Source organism: Cervus canadensis, chromosome 22, assembly GCF_019320065.1.
Source record: "Cervus canadensis isolate Bull #8, Minnesota chromosome 22, ASM1932006v1, whole genome shotgun sequence".
In the NCBI taxonomy this organism is placed as follows: Eukaryota; Metazoa; Chordata; class Mammalia; order Artiodactyla; family Cervidae; genus Cervus; species Cervus canadensis.
Genome location: NC_057407.1, coordinates 452,909 through 465,564, shown reverse-complemented (window position 1 = coordinate 465,564; position 12,656 = coordinate 452,909). Strand labels below are relative to the sequence as shown.

Sequence of the window (12,656 nt, the reverse complement as noted above, 5' to 3'; positions counted from 1 at the left end):
AGGGACAGAGGGAGGCAGGGGGCAGTGGGGAGGCGGGAGGCGGGAGGCAGGGGGAGGCGGGAGGTGGGGGGCAGGGGGCAGGCAGGCAGGGGGAGGTGGGGGGCAGGGGGGAGGGACAGAGGGAGGTGGGGGGCAGGGGGCAGGCGGGGGGCAGGGCACGGACGCACCGGCGCAGCAGCAGCTTGGGGTGGTTCTTGCTCTCCAGGTTCTTCTCGATGAGGTCGGACAGCAGCTGCTTGAGCACGCCCGTGGCGTACTCCATCTCGCCCTGCAGGGCCGTCATGATGAGCGAGGCCACATTGCCGCGGTCCCGCATGGAGAAGCTGCGCTGGGCCTCCAGCGTTCGGATGAAGGTCAGCAGGAAGTGCTTCTTGGTCAGCAGCTGCCCGAACAGCGTCAGTGACTTCTCCACGTTGGCCTGCACCTGGGGGGCCGCAGGCCTGCTTAGACCTAGGGGGCAGCGGCCCCTTCTGGCTGAGGGACAGTCTGGGCCTGGGGGTCTGGTCACCCGTCACCCTGACGGGACCCTAAGCCCCAAGCCCTCGTAGAATGGCTATGGCCCGGCAGCTACCTGAGAAGCCCACAGTGGGAGAGGTCTGGGCACAGCGGTGAGCTGCCTGCCCTGCCCCCCTCTGCGTGGCCCGGCTCTGACAGCTCAGAGGAAGCCCAGTGTGCCGTCCACAGTCACTCACGCCAGCACCCACACAGAGACCCCTCTCCCCACTGCAGAGGACACTCAAGTCCAGATGGGGGCGTGGCTCGTTGGGGTCTCCCAGCACAGATGTGGGACAAGGGGGTGGAACGCAGGCATGGCTAGCTCCAGGGCCCCACGTGTTCACTCTTTTCTGCCCCAGAGCTTATCAGGGCAGAAGGGACACAGGCCCCCAGCCCAGGCAGGACACACAGTCACAGCTAAGACCCGTCACACAGCGCAGCGGACCGCAACCACAGGAGACGCATCTGCCAGGACAGGGAGCCCCAGCGTGGCAGCCACCCCGGGAAGCAAGGGGCAGTGAGTAGCCCAGGGCGCCCGGGCCCCAGCCAGTGTGACGGGAAAGCCCGCCAAGCCGCCGCTAGACAGGGGTCTCCACCCACAGAGCCACCTGGGGCGGGGGCGGGGCCCCGACATCCTAGGGGTGCAGGGAGGGACGCCCCTGCCCACAGAGCATGACAGCCCTGCCTGTTCTGAACCGGGGCCTGGGCTCCTGGCCGGCCACTGGGGCGCCCGGGAGGATGTGGGAGCCAGCCCACTCCCCTGCAGCAGGCTGGAGGCCTCATGCTGGAGCCGGGCTGGCCAGCCTGGGTGGTGCACGGTGGACCACAGGCCCAGAGAAACCGCTGGGCCCTGGGAGCCCAGGCTAGGGGTGGTTTGCTGGGACCAGGCCCTCCCTCCCAGGAGGCTCGGGCCGGCCCCCAGGCCCCCGCTGCCCCAGGACCCCAGGACCCCCGCGGAGAGGGCCGGCAGCCCACCTCCATCTCCTTGAGCACCGGGTGGTCCTCGATCCCCGGGAAGAGCACACGCATGGCGTAGGTGCGGTAGTCCAGGAACGGGATGCCGGCGCCGTCCAGGTCGTTGGTCAGTTCGTGGATGTCGGTCTGCAGCTCCGCAAAGGCTGCGGCCAGACGAGGGGTCAAGGCGGGCGCCCAGCCCCGCCCACCCCGCACTCAGGGTCCTGCTGGACCTGCCCGGCCCGCGTCCCCAGTCCTGACGCAGGGTGAGCCCCCCGCCCCCGAACTGCTGCAGATGTAACCGAGACGAGGGCAAAGACTGGGCTGGGCTGGGCTGGGGGCCCCGGTCCCAGAGGCTGGGGCGCTCGTGGCTGCCTGGCTCTGGCCGCCTGGGAGGGAACAGAGCCGCCGCCCCTCGGGCCAGCAGGCCCCCGACACGCCCGCCCGCTCCGAGTGGCTCCACTGTTCTCAGGACATTCCAGAGCCGTGAGGTGTGCACTGTCTGGTCAGGAGCCAGAGGGCGCTGGGCACGTCAGGGGGGCTGAACAGGAGCCAGCCCTCACCTCCCTGCCTGCTGCTGGGCATCTGTGCTGGGACCCTGGTCATCCTCGTGGAGCCCCGCACCGAAAGGGCTCTGAGAGGCATGCGTGGGCTGGGCTCCGAGTAGACCCCCACCCTTCTCCCGCTGGCTGTGGGCACTGGCCAGAAAAGCCGGCCGGCCGAATGGCGGCCAGCACAGGTCCAGGCTGCTGCCTGGAGCCCACGCGGGCACACGGGTGTTGAACCCACCAGGGTCCCTGCAGCCCTGGCCCGGGCGCCCACCCCTCACGCCCACTCGCTGGTCCCACAGCAGTCGCGCACTCAGCACTGGGGAGGCAGCCTCTGCTCCGTGGGAATGAGCCCCTGGTCTCCCCCCAACACACAGGCACCCTGGGGACGTCCCCAGCCCTCCCCCCGAGCCCCCACCCCCAGGCCACTGCTCAGATTTCCGGCCTGCAGAGCCCCTCTCTCTCAGGCCGGACCCGGCCCCCGGGGTCCACCTCCCGGTTGGGGACTCTTGGGGGCAGGGGGCACGTGACCAGGTGCGGGACACCGAGCCTGCCCTCCGAGGTCGTCCTGTCCCTGCACAGGGGAGGAGTCACAGAAGACAGGTTCTGGGCACGTGAGGCCTGGTTGGGCTCCAGACCCCAGACCCTGGTACAGAGGATGCGGCCGCGGCCTGAGCGGGTTTCTCCCACTCGCCCCCCAGGGCAGGACAGACACCCGCCCCACTGGGTGACTCAGAACAGAGCAGCCAGGCTGAAGGTCGTGCGCACAGAGAGTTCCCTCGCCCCAGGGCCACCCCTGGCCGTGGGACGGACCAACACACACCGGCTCTTGGATCACCAACCACCCACCACACCCGGGGAAACGGTGCCACCCCGCCCTCAGCAGCAGGCGCAGTGTCTCCACACCTGGACGCCTGTCCGTTCACACGCAAGCAAGACTGAGATACCGTATGCCCACCGGGCGTCCTCCAGCCAGGCTGGGACACAAAAAGGGGCTTCCGGCGGGGTCTGCCTGCGGGATCCCCCCACAAAGGCCCCAGTCAGACCGCCCCCGCCTCCCTCGACTGAGCCCAGCACAGCACGGCCCGCGGGAGCGTAGGAGAGGGAGTGGACTCAGCAGGCAGCAGGCCCAGTTCAGCGGCCTCGGCCAGCCCCGCCCCAGGCCCCGCCTCCCGCCCACCTTCCTTGCACTCCAGGGCCACACGAGACTCCAGGTTGTCCATCTGCAGCTGCAGGCGCTTCAGGGTGCGGTCGGCGTCCCGCGACTTGCGCTTGTAGGCGATGAGCACGGCCACGATGACCAGCAGCAGCAGGCCCCCGCCTCCGCCGATGCCCACAATGGCGGGCAGTGTCAGCAGGCTGTCCGAGTACATCCGCAGCACCCCTGGCGAGAACTCGAAGCCGCCGGCCCGGACCTGGGGGCGCAGGCTGCTCAGGGGGTGCCTGTCACCCACGGCTCAGGGCCCCGCGAGCTTGGCGGGGTGGGGTCACGGGCGCCGGGGGGCTCCCTTGGGCTGGGGTGGCCCTGCGTGGGGCCCCGGGGATGTGGACGCACCGTGACCTTGTGCTGCCCGGTGAGGTTGGGGGACTCGCAGAGCAGCTGCGTCTCGGATACGGTGAGGGCGCACGGCGTGGAGCCGATGAGCACCGTGTAGTTGAGGCGAGAGTTGCCGGGCGCTGGCGGCAGCAGGTTGCGGCCCTGTGGGCAGAATGGGGTGAGCTGGCCACAGCCACCGCCAATCAGCCCCCGCCCCTCACTGTCCCTGAGTGGCCCACCTTAAGGATGAGCGGCGAGCTGGGCTTCAGCTCCAGCAGGCCGGTGGGGCTGAGCGGCTCCAGCACAGGGTCCGGGTAGTAGAGGAAAGAAGAGGTGTTGAGCACCAGCAGAGCACGCACGTCGTCCATGACGAAGCCCAGCTCGTCCGGCCGCTCCCCAAGCTCAGGCGGGCTGCGCACGCCGTTGTCCACTGACGGGGCCCGGCACACCATGGTGGTGTCGTTGTACACCAGGCAGCTCTGGGGACGCGGGACAGGGACGCTGAGCTGGCTGCTCCACGAGGGGCCAGGCGCTAGCAGCCGGCCTGCGGCCACACCTGCACACCCACCCTCCCCGGGACCCCCCAGGTGCGGCCTCGATGGCAGGCGTGGGGGGCAGGGCCCAGCTGGGACTCACGTTTTCCCTCTCAATGCCGGCGTACTTGGCTCGGATGCGTGGTTCGCGGACAGTGGCCAGGTTGGTGCCCGTGACTGTTAGAAGGGTCCCTCCACTAAAAGATGAGGGCGATGGGAGTCACAGGTGGGACATCCTGGGCCCCTCTGCCCGGGGCCCAGCACAAATGGGAGGCACAGACACCCCACCCGGCCCCCCAAGCGACAGTCGAGGGTTAAAGCCTCTCAGCACCGTGCTCGGTGGCGGGACCATGTGAGGGCTGAGCCGAGAGCCGGCAGCAGGAGCCCCGAGCCAGGTGCTGGTCTCTGGCGGCTCAGGACTGGTGTCGCAGGGCTCAGGGTGGGCAGATCGAGGGCTGCGGGGCCCAGCGGGGGGAGGCTCCCAGTGGTGCCCTGACCTGTTGATGCTCCACTCGGGGTCGATCCTCAGGATGGTGGGGTCCTCGGTGTAGTTGTACTTGACCTCGGGGTTGGTGAGCTGAGCGCGGTTGATGTTGACAACTATGGGAACACTGCCCGGGCTCTGCCCGGGAGGCGTCAGACACCGGATCTCCCGGGAATTCCTCCTGGCGGGGCGGCGGGGGGTGGGGGGTGGCAGTGAGGCACCTCCAACCCGCCTGAGCATCCAGGCTCCACCACCACAGGCTGCGGGCACATTACTGGCCACGTCCCAGCCTGGCCTCACCTGCCTCCCCATGACACAGGCCGCTGTGGGCCCTGCCTCCAGGCGACTGAGGACTGTGGGGGTCACCTCCCCCGTCAGCCCCTATGAGGGGCCAGGTGCTGTCTGTGCCCTTCTGGGGTATGTCCCCAGCTGAGAGGTGGGTCTGGGGTCCAAGCTCCCTCTCCAGGGGACACCCCACCCCCGCGTCTGCCTCCTCTGCAGTGTCAGCTGATGAGCCTGGCTGTGTCTCCGTCCGCAGAGCCAGGCCCACAGGCACCAGGAGCTCACTGGGCCTCAAGGCAGCCCTGTAGCACCCCATCAATCGCCCGGGGATGGCTGGTTGGATGGACCCCACCGTTTCAACGTGCGTCCAGCAGGGCCAGAGCCCACGCTCAGGGCCAGAGCCCCATGCTCCAGGCCAGAGCCCCGTGCTCAGGGCCAGAGCCCACGCTCAGGGCCAGAGCCCCACGCTCATGGACCATGCTCAGGGCCAGAGCCCCATGCTCCGGGCCAGAGCCCCGCGCTCAGGGCCAGAGCCCCACACTCAGGGACCATGCTCAGGGCCAGAGCCCCATGTTCAGGGACCATGCTCAGGGCCAGAGCCCCATGCTCACGGCCAGAGCCCCACGCTCAGGGACCATGCTCCAGGTCAGAGCCCCATGCTCCGGGCCAGAGCCCCGCGCTCAGGGCCAGAGCCCCATGCTCCGGGCCAGAGCCCCGCGCTCAGGGCCAGAGCTCCATGCTCATGGCCAGAGCCCCACGCTCAGGGACCATGCTCCGGGTCAGAGCCCTGTGCTCAGGGTCAGAGCCCACGCTCATGGCCAGAGCCCCACGCTCAGGGCTCCTGCCTCCTGGAAGGACACACTCGATGCACTCATTGCCCCACCTCCATTGTCTCTGATCTGAAAACAGGCTAATCCCAAGTCCGGGCCATGAGCCGGCGAAACGGGCTGCTGAGCTGGGGGTGCTGGGTCACCCTACGGGGCAGCCGGCCCGGTCGCCGCCTGCACCTGCCTGTCCCCTCAGTGCCTACACCACAGCCGCCAGGCCCGCATGCGGCAGGCTGCAAACACCAATAATTAGTCTGATAACGGGTAATTACCGCAGGAAAATATTTAAAGGCTCGCTCCATTATCATCCCTAATCTAAAATTATCCACTTCAAGGCTCCCGGCTTTTGTTAAGGTTCCCTTTCTCTCTCTTAAGAATTTCTTTAAACGGCTGTACTCTGAGGGCATCAGCCCAGGGCAGGGCACAGCAGCCGGCTGTCCCTCAAGCCAGGCCCCGCCCACCTGCTCTGGAGGGAGCCGTCTCCACGGTAACCGTCTCCGCTCTAGGTTTCCATAGTGATCACCCCAGCCAGGCTCGCCACAATCCCCCTTGTTTCCCAGGCAACGGAGGGGGCGCCCAGCCATCTGAACCAGCTGCCACCGGGGGCAGGCGGGGCAAGCCTGGGGTCCCCACGTACCAGGAGAAGGAGCAGGGCCGGCCGCCTACTGACACGGCCACGTCGCTGCCCGCGTTCAGGTGGCTGCCCTCGATGCCAATCCAGGTGCCCCCCGAAAGGGGCCCGCGGGCAGGGCTCACGCGGTAGAAGGTTGGCGTCTGGGGAGAGAAGGGACGGGCTGGGGCTCCGGGAAGCCCAGGTCTGTGCGCACTAGGTCTGGGACGGCGCCCACAGGCAAGGCCCCAGGTGCAAGGCGGCCCCTGAGTCAGGCCCTGCAGATGAGCGGCGCAGGGCGGGGGCCATCACTCGAGGTCGCCTGAACCCCGGGTTGCCTCCGTGGGTGACTTGTTGGGGGGGCCCCTAGTCCCCAGGGTCCTGGGAGGAGAGGCCGCAGGGCAGGAGGGCGGGCTTACCACAAAGGTGAAGCGCTTGGGCGACAGGGCGCGGTAGCGAGGGGAGCAGTCCCGCACGCACACTTCCACCAGGGCGTCGTGGGCCCGCACGGTGCTGGCATCCCCAATTTCACAAACGATCCTGCGGGGACGCGGGGGTCCTCAGCGGCCACAACGCTGGCCCCGCCCACAAGGCCCCGCCCAATCACGGGCCCTGTCCCACAGGACCCGTCCCACTCACTGCTAGACGCTAATATACTATCCACTGGGCTGCACAGCACCTTGCCCCCACCCCACCCACACAGGCCCCGCCCACTCTGGCCCCACCCCCTCTCTGGCCCCACCCCCCCTCTGGCCTGGCCCACACAGGTCCAGCCCGCCCATACAGACCCCGCCCACTCTGCCCCCCCCCCCGCCCCCCTGGCCCCGCAGGCTCCGCCCCACTCACTGCTCTGCGCTGATGTACTCGCTCTCTACCGGGCTGCACAGCACCTTGCCCACGCGCACGCCCAGCCGCACGTCCTCGAAGCGCAGCCCCAGGTTCTCCCCTGTGATGGTGAGCCGCGTGCCGCCTTGCCGCGGGCCCGTCTCAGGGGACAGCTGTGGGAAGAGGGGACAGCTGGGGCGATGGCCGGGTGCCGGAGACCCCCTCTGCCCTGCAGGCCTGGGGGCGCGCCTACCTTGAGGATCTTGGGGTCTGCGCAGCGGCTGCTGCCGTGGCGGGCATGCATCCATTCCGCAGGTGAGTCCGCAGGGCAGTGGGGACGCAGGGAGCAGCGGCGCTCGGCCACGCACCAGCCACACTCGAAGCGAGGGTCGGCCTTGAGGCAGAGGCCGCAGCTCTCCCGCAGGGCGGGACACTTGTACAGGTGGGCTGCGGGGAGGACGGGGGTCAGCGGCCGCCCGCGGGCCTGGCCCCCAAGGCTGCCCCCCACCCGGCTCACCTTGGATATTCTGGGGGTTGTCGATGACGAAGTGGCCGTTCCACACCACGGACAGGTTCACAGGCAGGTCGCTGACGTCGTTGCCCTCGTAGGAGTACTGCGGCGGCAGGAAGAGGGTCAGGCTGCGCGGCCAGGCCTGCGTGTCCCCCGTGGCCACCTCTGGCACCAGCCACTGGTGGCAGGCTCGGCAGGGTGGTGTCTGGGGGCCAATCTGCACCCAGATGCCGACGTTCCCCCCACCCTGCCCCTCCCTGCGTCCATCCCCACCACACCCCCGCCCAGGCCAGCCGAGGGCCCAAGTGTCTGCCCCCATCCAGCTGCTCCTCTGCACACAGGTGGCTGCTGCCCTCGCCCTCCAGCAGCCACAGGATCACAGCCTCCAGGGTGACCCCCACCAGGACTCCAGGATTCCCCCGCACTCCCTTGGGCACATGTCAGGACGCCTCCTCATCTCCAGGCGGGCGCAACAAGCCCTCCCCTGGGACTGCCCTGAGTGTGACATATGCATCCCCTGTGAGGGTTGCCCCCCCCCCACCGCCCCCAGGCTGGGCTGGGCTTAGGGACACAGCCCTCCCAAGGAGCCCAGCTGTGTCCCACTTTCTCAGTTGAAGACTTGCGTTCCATCCCAGGGCAATTCATCATCATCTTATCTGCAGGAATGTAATTGGATCCTATCAAACTCCCTGATGCTTTCCTTTCCCTTCACACGGGGCTGCAGGAAAGACAAATGTGGGCCTGGCGGGAGGAGGGGGCGGGGTGGACAGAGGTGACAGGGGCCCGGGGATGGGGAGAAGAGAGACAGCAGCCTTGGGGAGGCACAAGGAGGAAGGGTAGGCAGAGTGAGAGGCAGGCGGAGGGCGGGGCCCACAGTAGCCAAGGAGGTGGACATAAAATGGGACTGGCCAGGCAGGCAGGCGCTTGGACCCTAGGTGCTGGCCGAGGGCCAATCTACCCTGAGATTGTGCTGATCCCTGGGCCCCAGGCCCACCCGGCCAGAACAGAGTCAAGAGGAATGGAGCCTGACCTCTGACTTCATGCCTCTCCCCTAGCTTCCGGGGGCCTGGCAGATGACCCAGAGGCACCCACCCACCACTCAGGGCTTTGACCCGTGCTCGGAGGCCCACTGCCCTCCTGAACAGATGGAAGACCGAAGCCTGCCACCTCAGGACCACCAACTCAGCCTTCTCCCCTCTCCCACCACAACGTTCTAGCTCTGCAGACCCTGCCATCACTAAACTCACGGGATGCAATCCAAGGCCTTCGGAAGGTCACCCTGTCAGACATGAGGCTCCAAGGGTGGGCGGCCGCGTCCTGACCCAGGACACCTCAAAGGAGCTGGCGCTGTCCCCCTAACCTCGGCCCCCAAGGACACCTCTCGTGCTCTGAGCCCACCCAGGCCCCTCACCTACGTCTGAGACAGACGGGCTCCCTCCAAGCGTCAGGGTGGCTCTGGGAGTGGCCCCTGCTCACCTGGGCCCTCCCAGCTAAGGTGCTGCCGTGGCCTGGGGGGGGCCCAGGGCGCCCCCGTAAGCAGAAACCCACAGCACAGGGTCCCGGCGGGCGCCCTGGTGCCGAGCGCGCTCACCGAGGAGTTCTGGCACTGCAGGCTGGAGCTGTTGAAGCGCACGGCGCCGACGCGGGCCGGGCCCCCAGGGAGGTGGAACAGGCACTCATAACCCCGCTGGCCTGACTGCGGCTGCGGCAGGTTTCGGGCGGTCAGGGTGATGGGCTTCACCACGCCCACCGGCACGTAGATCTGGGTGGAGGGCAGGATCTGCGGGCAGTCCTGGGGGGATGAGACTGCAGCTGAGGCTGGGCTGGAGGCAGAGGGCGGCTGCACGGGGCCCTATCTAGCATCGCACGCCCACCCCACACACAGGCACGCTGGTGATGCCGGGGCCAGCCAGCCAGGCCCGGGTTCCGGATGGCACAGAGCAACCTGGGCAGGCCCGCCCCTGGGAACCCCACCAGAGGGGCCCCAGTGGGAGCAGCTGACAGGCCCCTGAGGCAGAATCAGGCACAAGCTCTCCGCCAGGGGCCGGGGGAGTAGGTAAAAATATTCCGAGCGGGCAGAAAAACAGCCCAGCCCCCAGGGCCAGCGTTTCAGCAGCAATAACTGATGCAACGGCCCAGCTTGCTTGCAGCAGGACTGAAGCGGCCGTGGAGGAGCCGGAGCCGGCCCATGGGAGCCCCACAGAAGGTGCTTTAAATAGAGACACTGAAAACAGGCTGCCGTCCCCATGCCCCACAGGCAGCTCCGGAGGCGGCCGGGCTGGCTCTGCAGAGGTTCCCGGGGCCCCTGTGGGCACTGAGGGAGCAGGTGCCCCAGGGGCCACCTGCACGCGGGCACTGGCCGGCACACGGGCTGCGTGTAGAGCTCAGGCTGCAGCCCCACGGCAGTGGCCAGCAGTGCCCAGCCCCCAGCCCAGGACCCCCGCTGCCCCCGCCCAGAGCCCCGCTCCCACCATCCCCTACCTCACCCTCGGGGTGAGCGCTGCTGTCCCCGGGGGTCTCAGGGCACAGACCTGCCCCCATCAGGCCAGAGCCTCACTGTGGCCTTGGCACCTTGGGACCCTGGCCCCAGAGAGGGGTCGGCTCAGGCCCAGCCCGACTCCCTTGAGCGGCTGAGGCCAGGCCAGGAGCAGATGAGCGGTGTGGACATGCGCCCTCCCCCGCCCCGTCCTGGCCGACATGAGAATGAGGGGCCACGACTGCTGCTGCCGGTCCGCTCACACAGACCGAGGGAGCGTCCGGACGATGGCCCTCCAGCCTGCGGGCGAGGGCACCAGGGTTACAGGTGTGGGCGGGGCACATGACCCTGGTGGGAAACCCCCCACGCCCGCTGCTTCGAAGGCTGAGTGGGGGCCGCTCCCACAGCAGGGCGGCCCTGCGTCAGGGGCTCCACACGAGACCCCCGCCAGGCCGCCCCACCCCACTGTGCGCCGGTGGCCCCCTTGAAGGCGACCGAGCAGACGCAGGAGTGCAGGGACCCTGAGTCATCATCGCGGGCAGGAAGGCGCTGGGGGGGCTGGGACCCAGGCCCCCACGGAGTGAGCACGTGCTGAGGGGAGAAGGGTCACCCTGGAAGCCAAACCTGACAGGGTGACAGGCGTGGAAACATCACACTCCTTAGGGACCGCCCCACGTGACCTGGGACCAGCTGAGGGGGGCGTTCCTGAAGTCAGCCCACCCTCGACAGGCCCCTTGACCCCGATCGCCCCCGCCCGGCTCGAGCAGGGTCTATCCTGGCTGCTCTGCGTCCACGGCCGAGGCCCAGAAAGATGCTGTGCTGGGGGACCCCCGGGGGGCACCCTCTGCGAGATCAGCTCAGACAGGCAGTGCAACCAGGGCTGGCCCGTGAGGACCGGGCCCCCACCTCACACATCCATTCTGCGGCCACCGCCAGCTGGCTCGGCCCGCTGGCGGCCCCCAGGGCAGGCCACACACCTGGGGCGTCCACCTGCCCGTCGCCCCGTGTGCCTGCCTGCTCTCGGCTCATTCCACCCAGTGCCAGCTCGTCCTGGACATGCGTCCTCACCAGGAAGTAGAAAAACCAAGGCCCGCGAGGTGGGTGGGACTGGAGGGGTGCAGCCAGGGCAGGTTCTGTGAGGGGTCCACATCGACTCCTCCTCCCCAGGCAAGTCCAGCCCCGCTGCCCGGAACAAAGTCAGGGCTCTGCCCAGCTCCAGAGCTATCACCCCCGATGACCATCGAGGACCACGCAGCCTCATGGCGACTCTGGAAACCACCGGACGCCTGCACCTCGGCCCAGCCGGTTCCGTCCACGTGGAAGCCCTCCCCCCATCAGCACGCTGGACAGATGGCCCGGACATGCCTTCGGCGTGCAGCCCCCAAGCGGTGACCACCAGCCAACGCCACCAGTGACGGTCCCAGGCCAGGACAGCCCTCTGGCCAGCACCCCGCACACAGCTCCACGGCACCCCGACCCGCGGCCCCGTACCTCAGACACGTTGACACGGCCCTCCAGGAAGGAGCAGTCGGCGGCGTTGTGCGTGCACACGTGGCGGTACTTGCACCAGTGGCAAGGGAAGGAGCCGCTGACGCAGGACAGGCAGCTGCAGGAGACGTGGGCGGTGAGGCGGGGCCTGCGACCCCCCCACCCGGGCTGCGCCCCGGGGCCTCCACAGGGGCTGCCCTGTACCGCCCAGAGCCACCTGCTGCACGCCGGGGCTCCGCACCCCACGGCCTGACCACCTACACCGGTGTCGCCGGACAGACCCTCTCAAGGACAGGACCCTCTGAAGTCGGCGCCAGGGCACTCGACCATCAACATTGAAAATGCATTTAGTGCAGCTGAGAAGCACATTCTTGTGTATTTTGTTTTTATGTTTTTTTTTTTTTTTAAATATATGGTTTTAGGGCTTCCCTGGTGGCTCAGTAAAGAATCTGCCTGCAACGTAGGAGACCCGAAAGTGATCCCTGGGTCAGGAAGACCCCCTGGAGGAGGGCATGGCAACCCACTCCAGTACTGTTGCCTGGAGAACCCTATGGACAGAGGAGCCTGGTGGGCTACAGTCCACAGGGTCACAGAGAGTCTGACACAACGGAGCGACTACTAGAGGCTTCTCTCAATTACCCATCACCCGGCCACACCTGGTCTCAGCCGCACCACACGGGGTCTTTCCGTGGCAGCATGCAGGGTCTAGTTCCCCAACCAGGGACCGAGCCCAGGCCCCTGCATTAAGAGTGTGGAGTCCTAACCACCCAACTACCAGGGACATCCTGAGAAGCATGTCTTAAATTCCACCTCTTCATAATAAACTAAGATTTAAGCGTAGGCGGGACAGCCCCGGTAGAAGTCGGCTCCCTGACTGGATAAGGCTCGCTGGGCGGCGGCCTGGACGGACCACAGATCCCCACCCTGCACCCCTCACCTGCAGCTCTGCGGAGCGCGTGGCCCAGCCTCCACACAGAGCCTCGCCCCCTCCCAGCCTCTGGAATGCAGCCCCCGCCCCAACACGAGGAGGCTGGACCTCGGTCGGGGAGCAACACCCACTCGGGCGCCCATGAGCTGCCAGATGGG

At 67.9% G+C, this 12,656-nt stretch overlaps 1 protein-coding gene across 1 annotated transcript in view; it reads right to left on the bottom strand.

The window, feature by feature from the left end:
* The window catches only part of PLXNA1 (plexin A1), a 40,152-nt gene that overhangs the window by 11,850 nt on the left and 15,646 nt on the right, over positions 1–12,656 (bottom strand). The window contains exons 9-22 of the mRNA XM_043442421.1: positions 11,574–11,688; positions 9,198–9,398; positions 7,613–7,709; positions 7,349–7,542; positions 7,117–7,268; positions 6,690–6,810; positions 6,298–6,434; positions 4,565–4,732; positions 4,171–4,264; positions 3,774–4,013; positions 3,553–3,696; positions 3,178–3,412; positions 1,471–1,613; positions 168–424 (exon numbers count right to left, since the gene is read on the bottom strand). Coding sequence (XP_043298356.1) covers positions 168–424; positions 1,471–1,613; positions 3,178–3,412; positions 3,553–3,696; positions 3,774–4,013; positions 4,171–4,264; positions 4,565–4,732; positions 6,298–6,434; positions 6,690–6,810; positions 7,117–7,268; positions 7,349–7,542; positions 7,613–7,709; positions 9,198–9,398; positions 11,574–11,688 — 2,298 coding nt within the window. The remainder of the gene's footprint in view (positions 1–167; positions 425–1,470; positions 1,614–3,177; positions 3,413–3,552; positions 3,697–3,773; positions 4,014–4,170; positions 4,265–4,564; positions 4,733–6,297; positions 6,435–6,689; positions 6,811–7,116; positions 7,269–7,348; positions 7,543–7,612; positions 7,710–9,197; positions 9,399–11,573; positions 11,689–12,656) is intronic.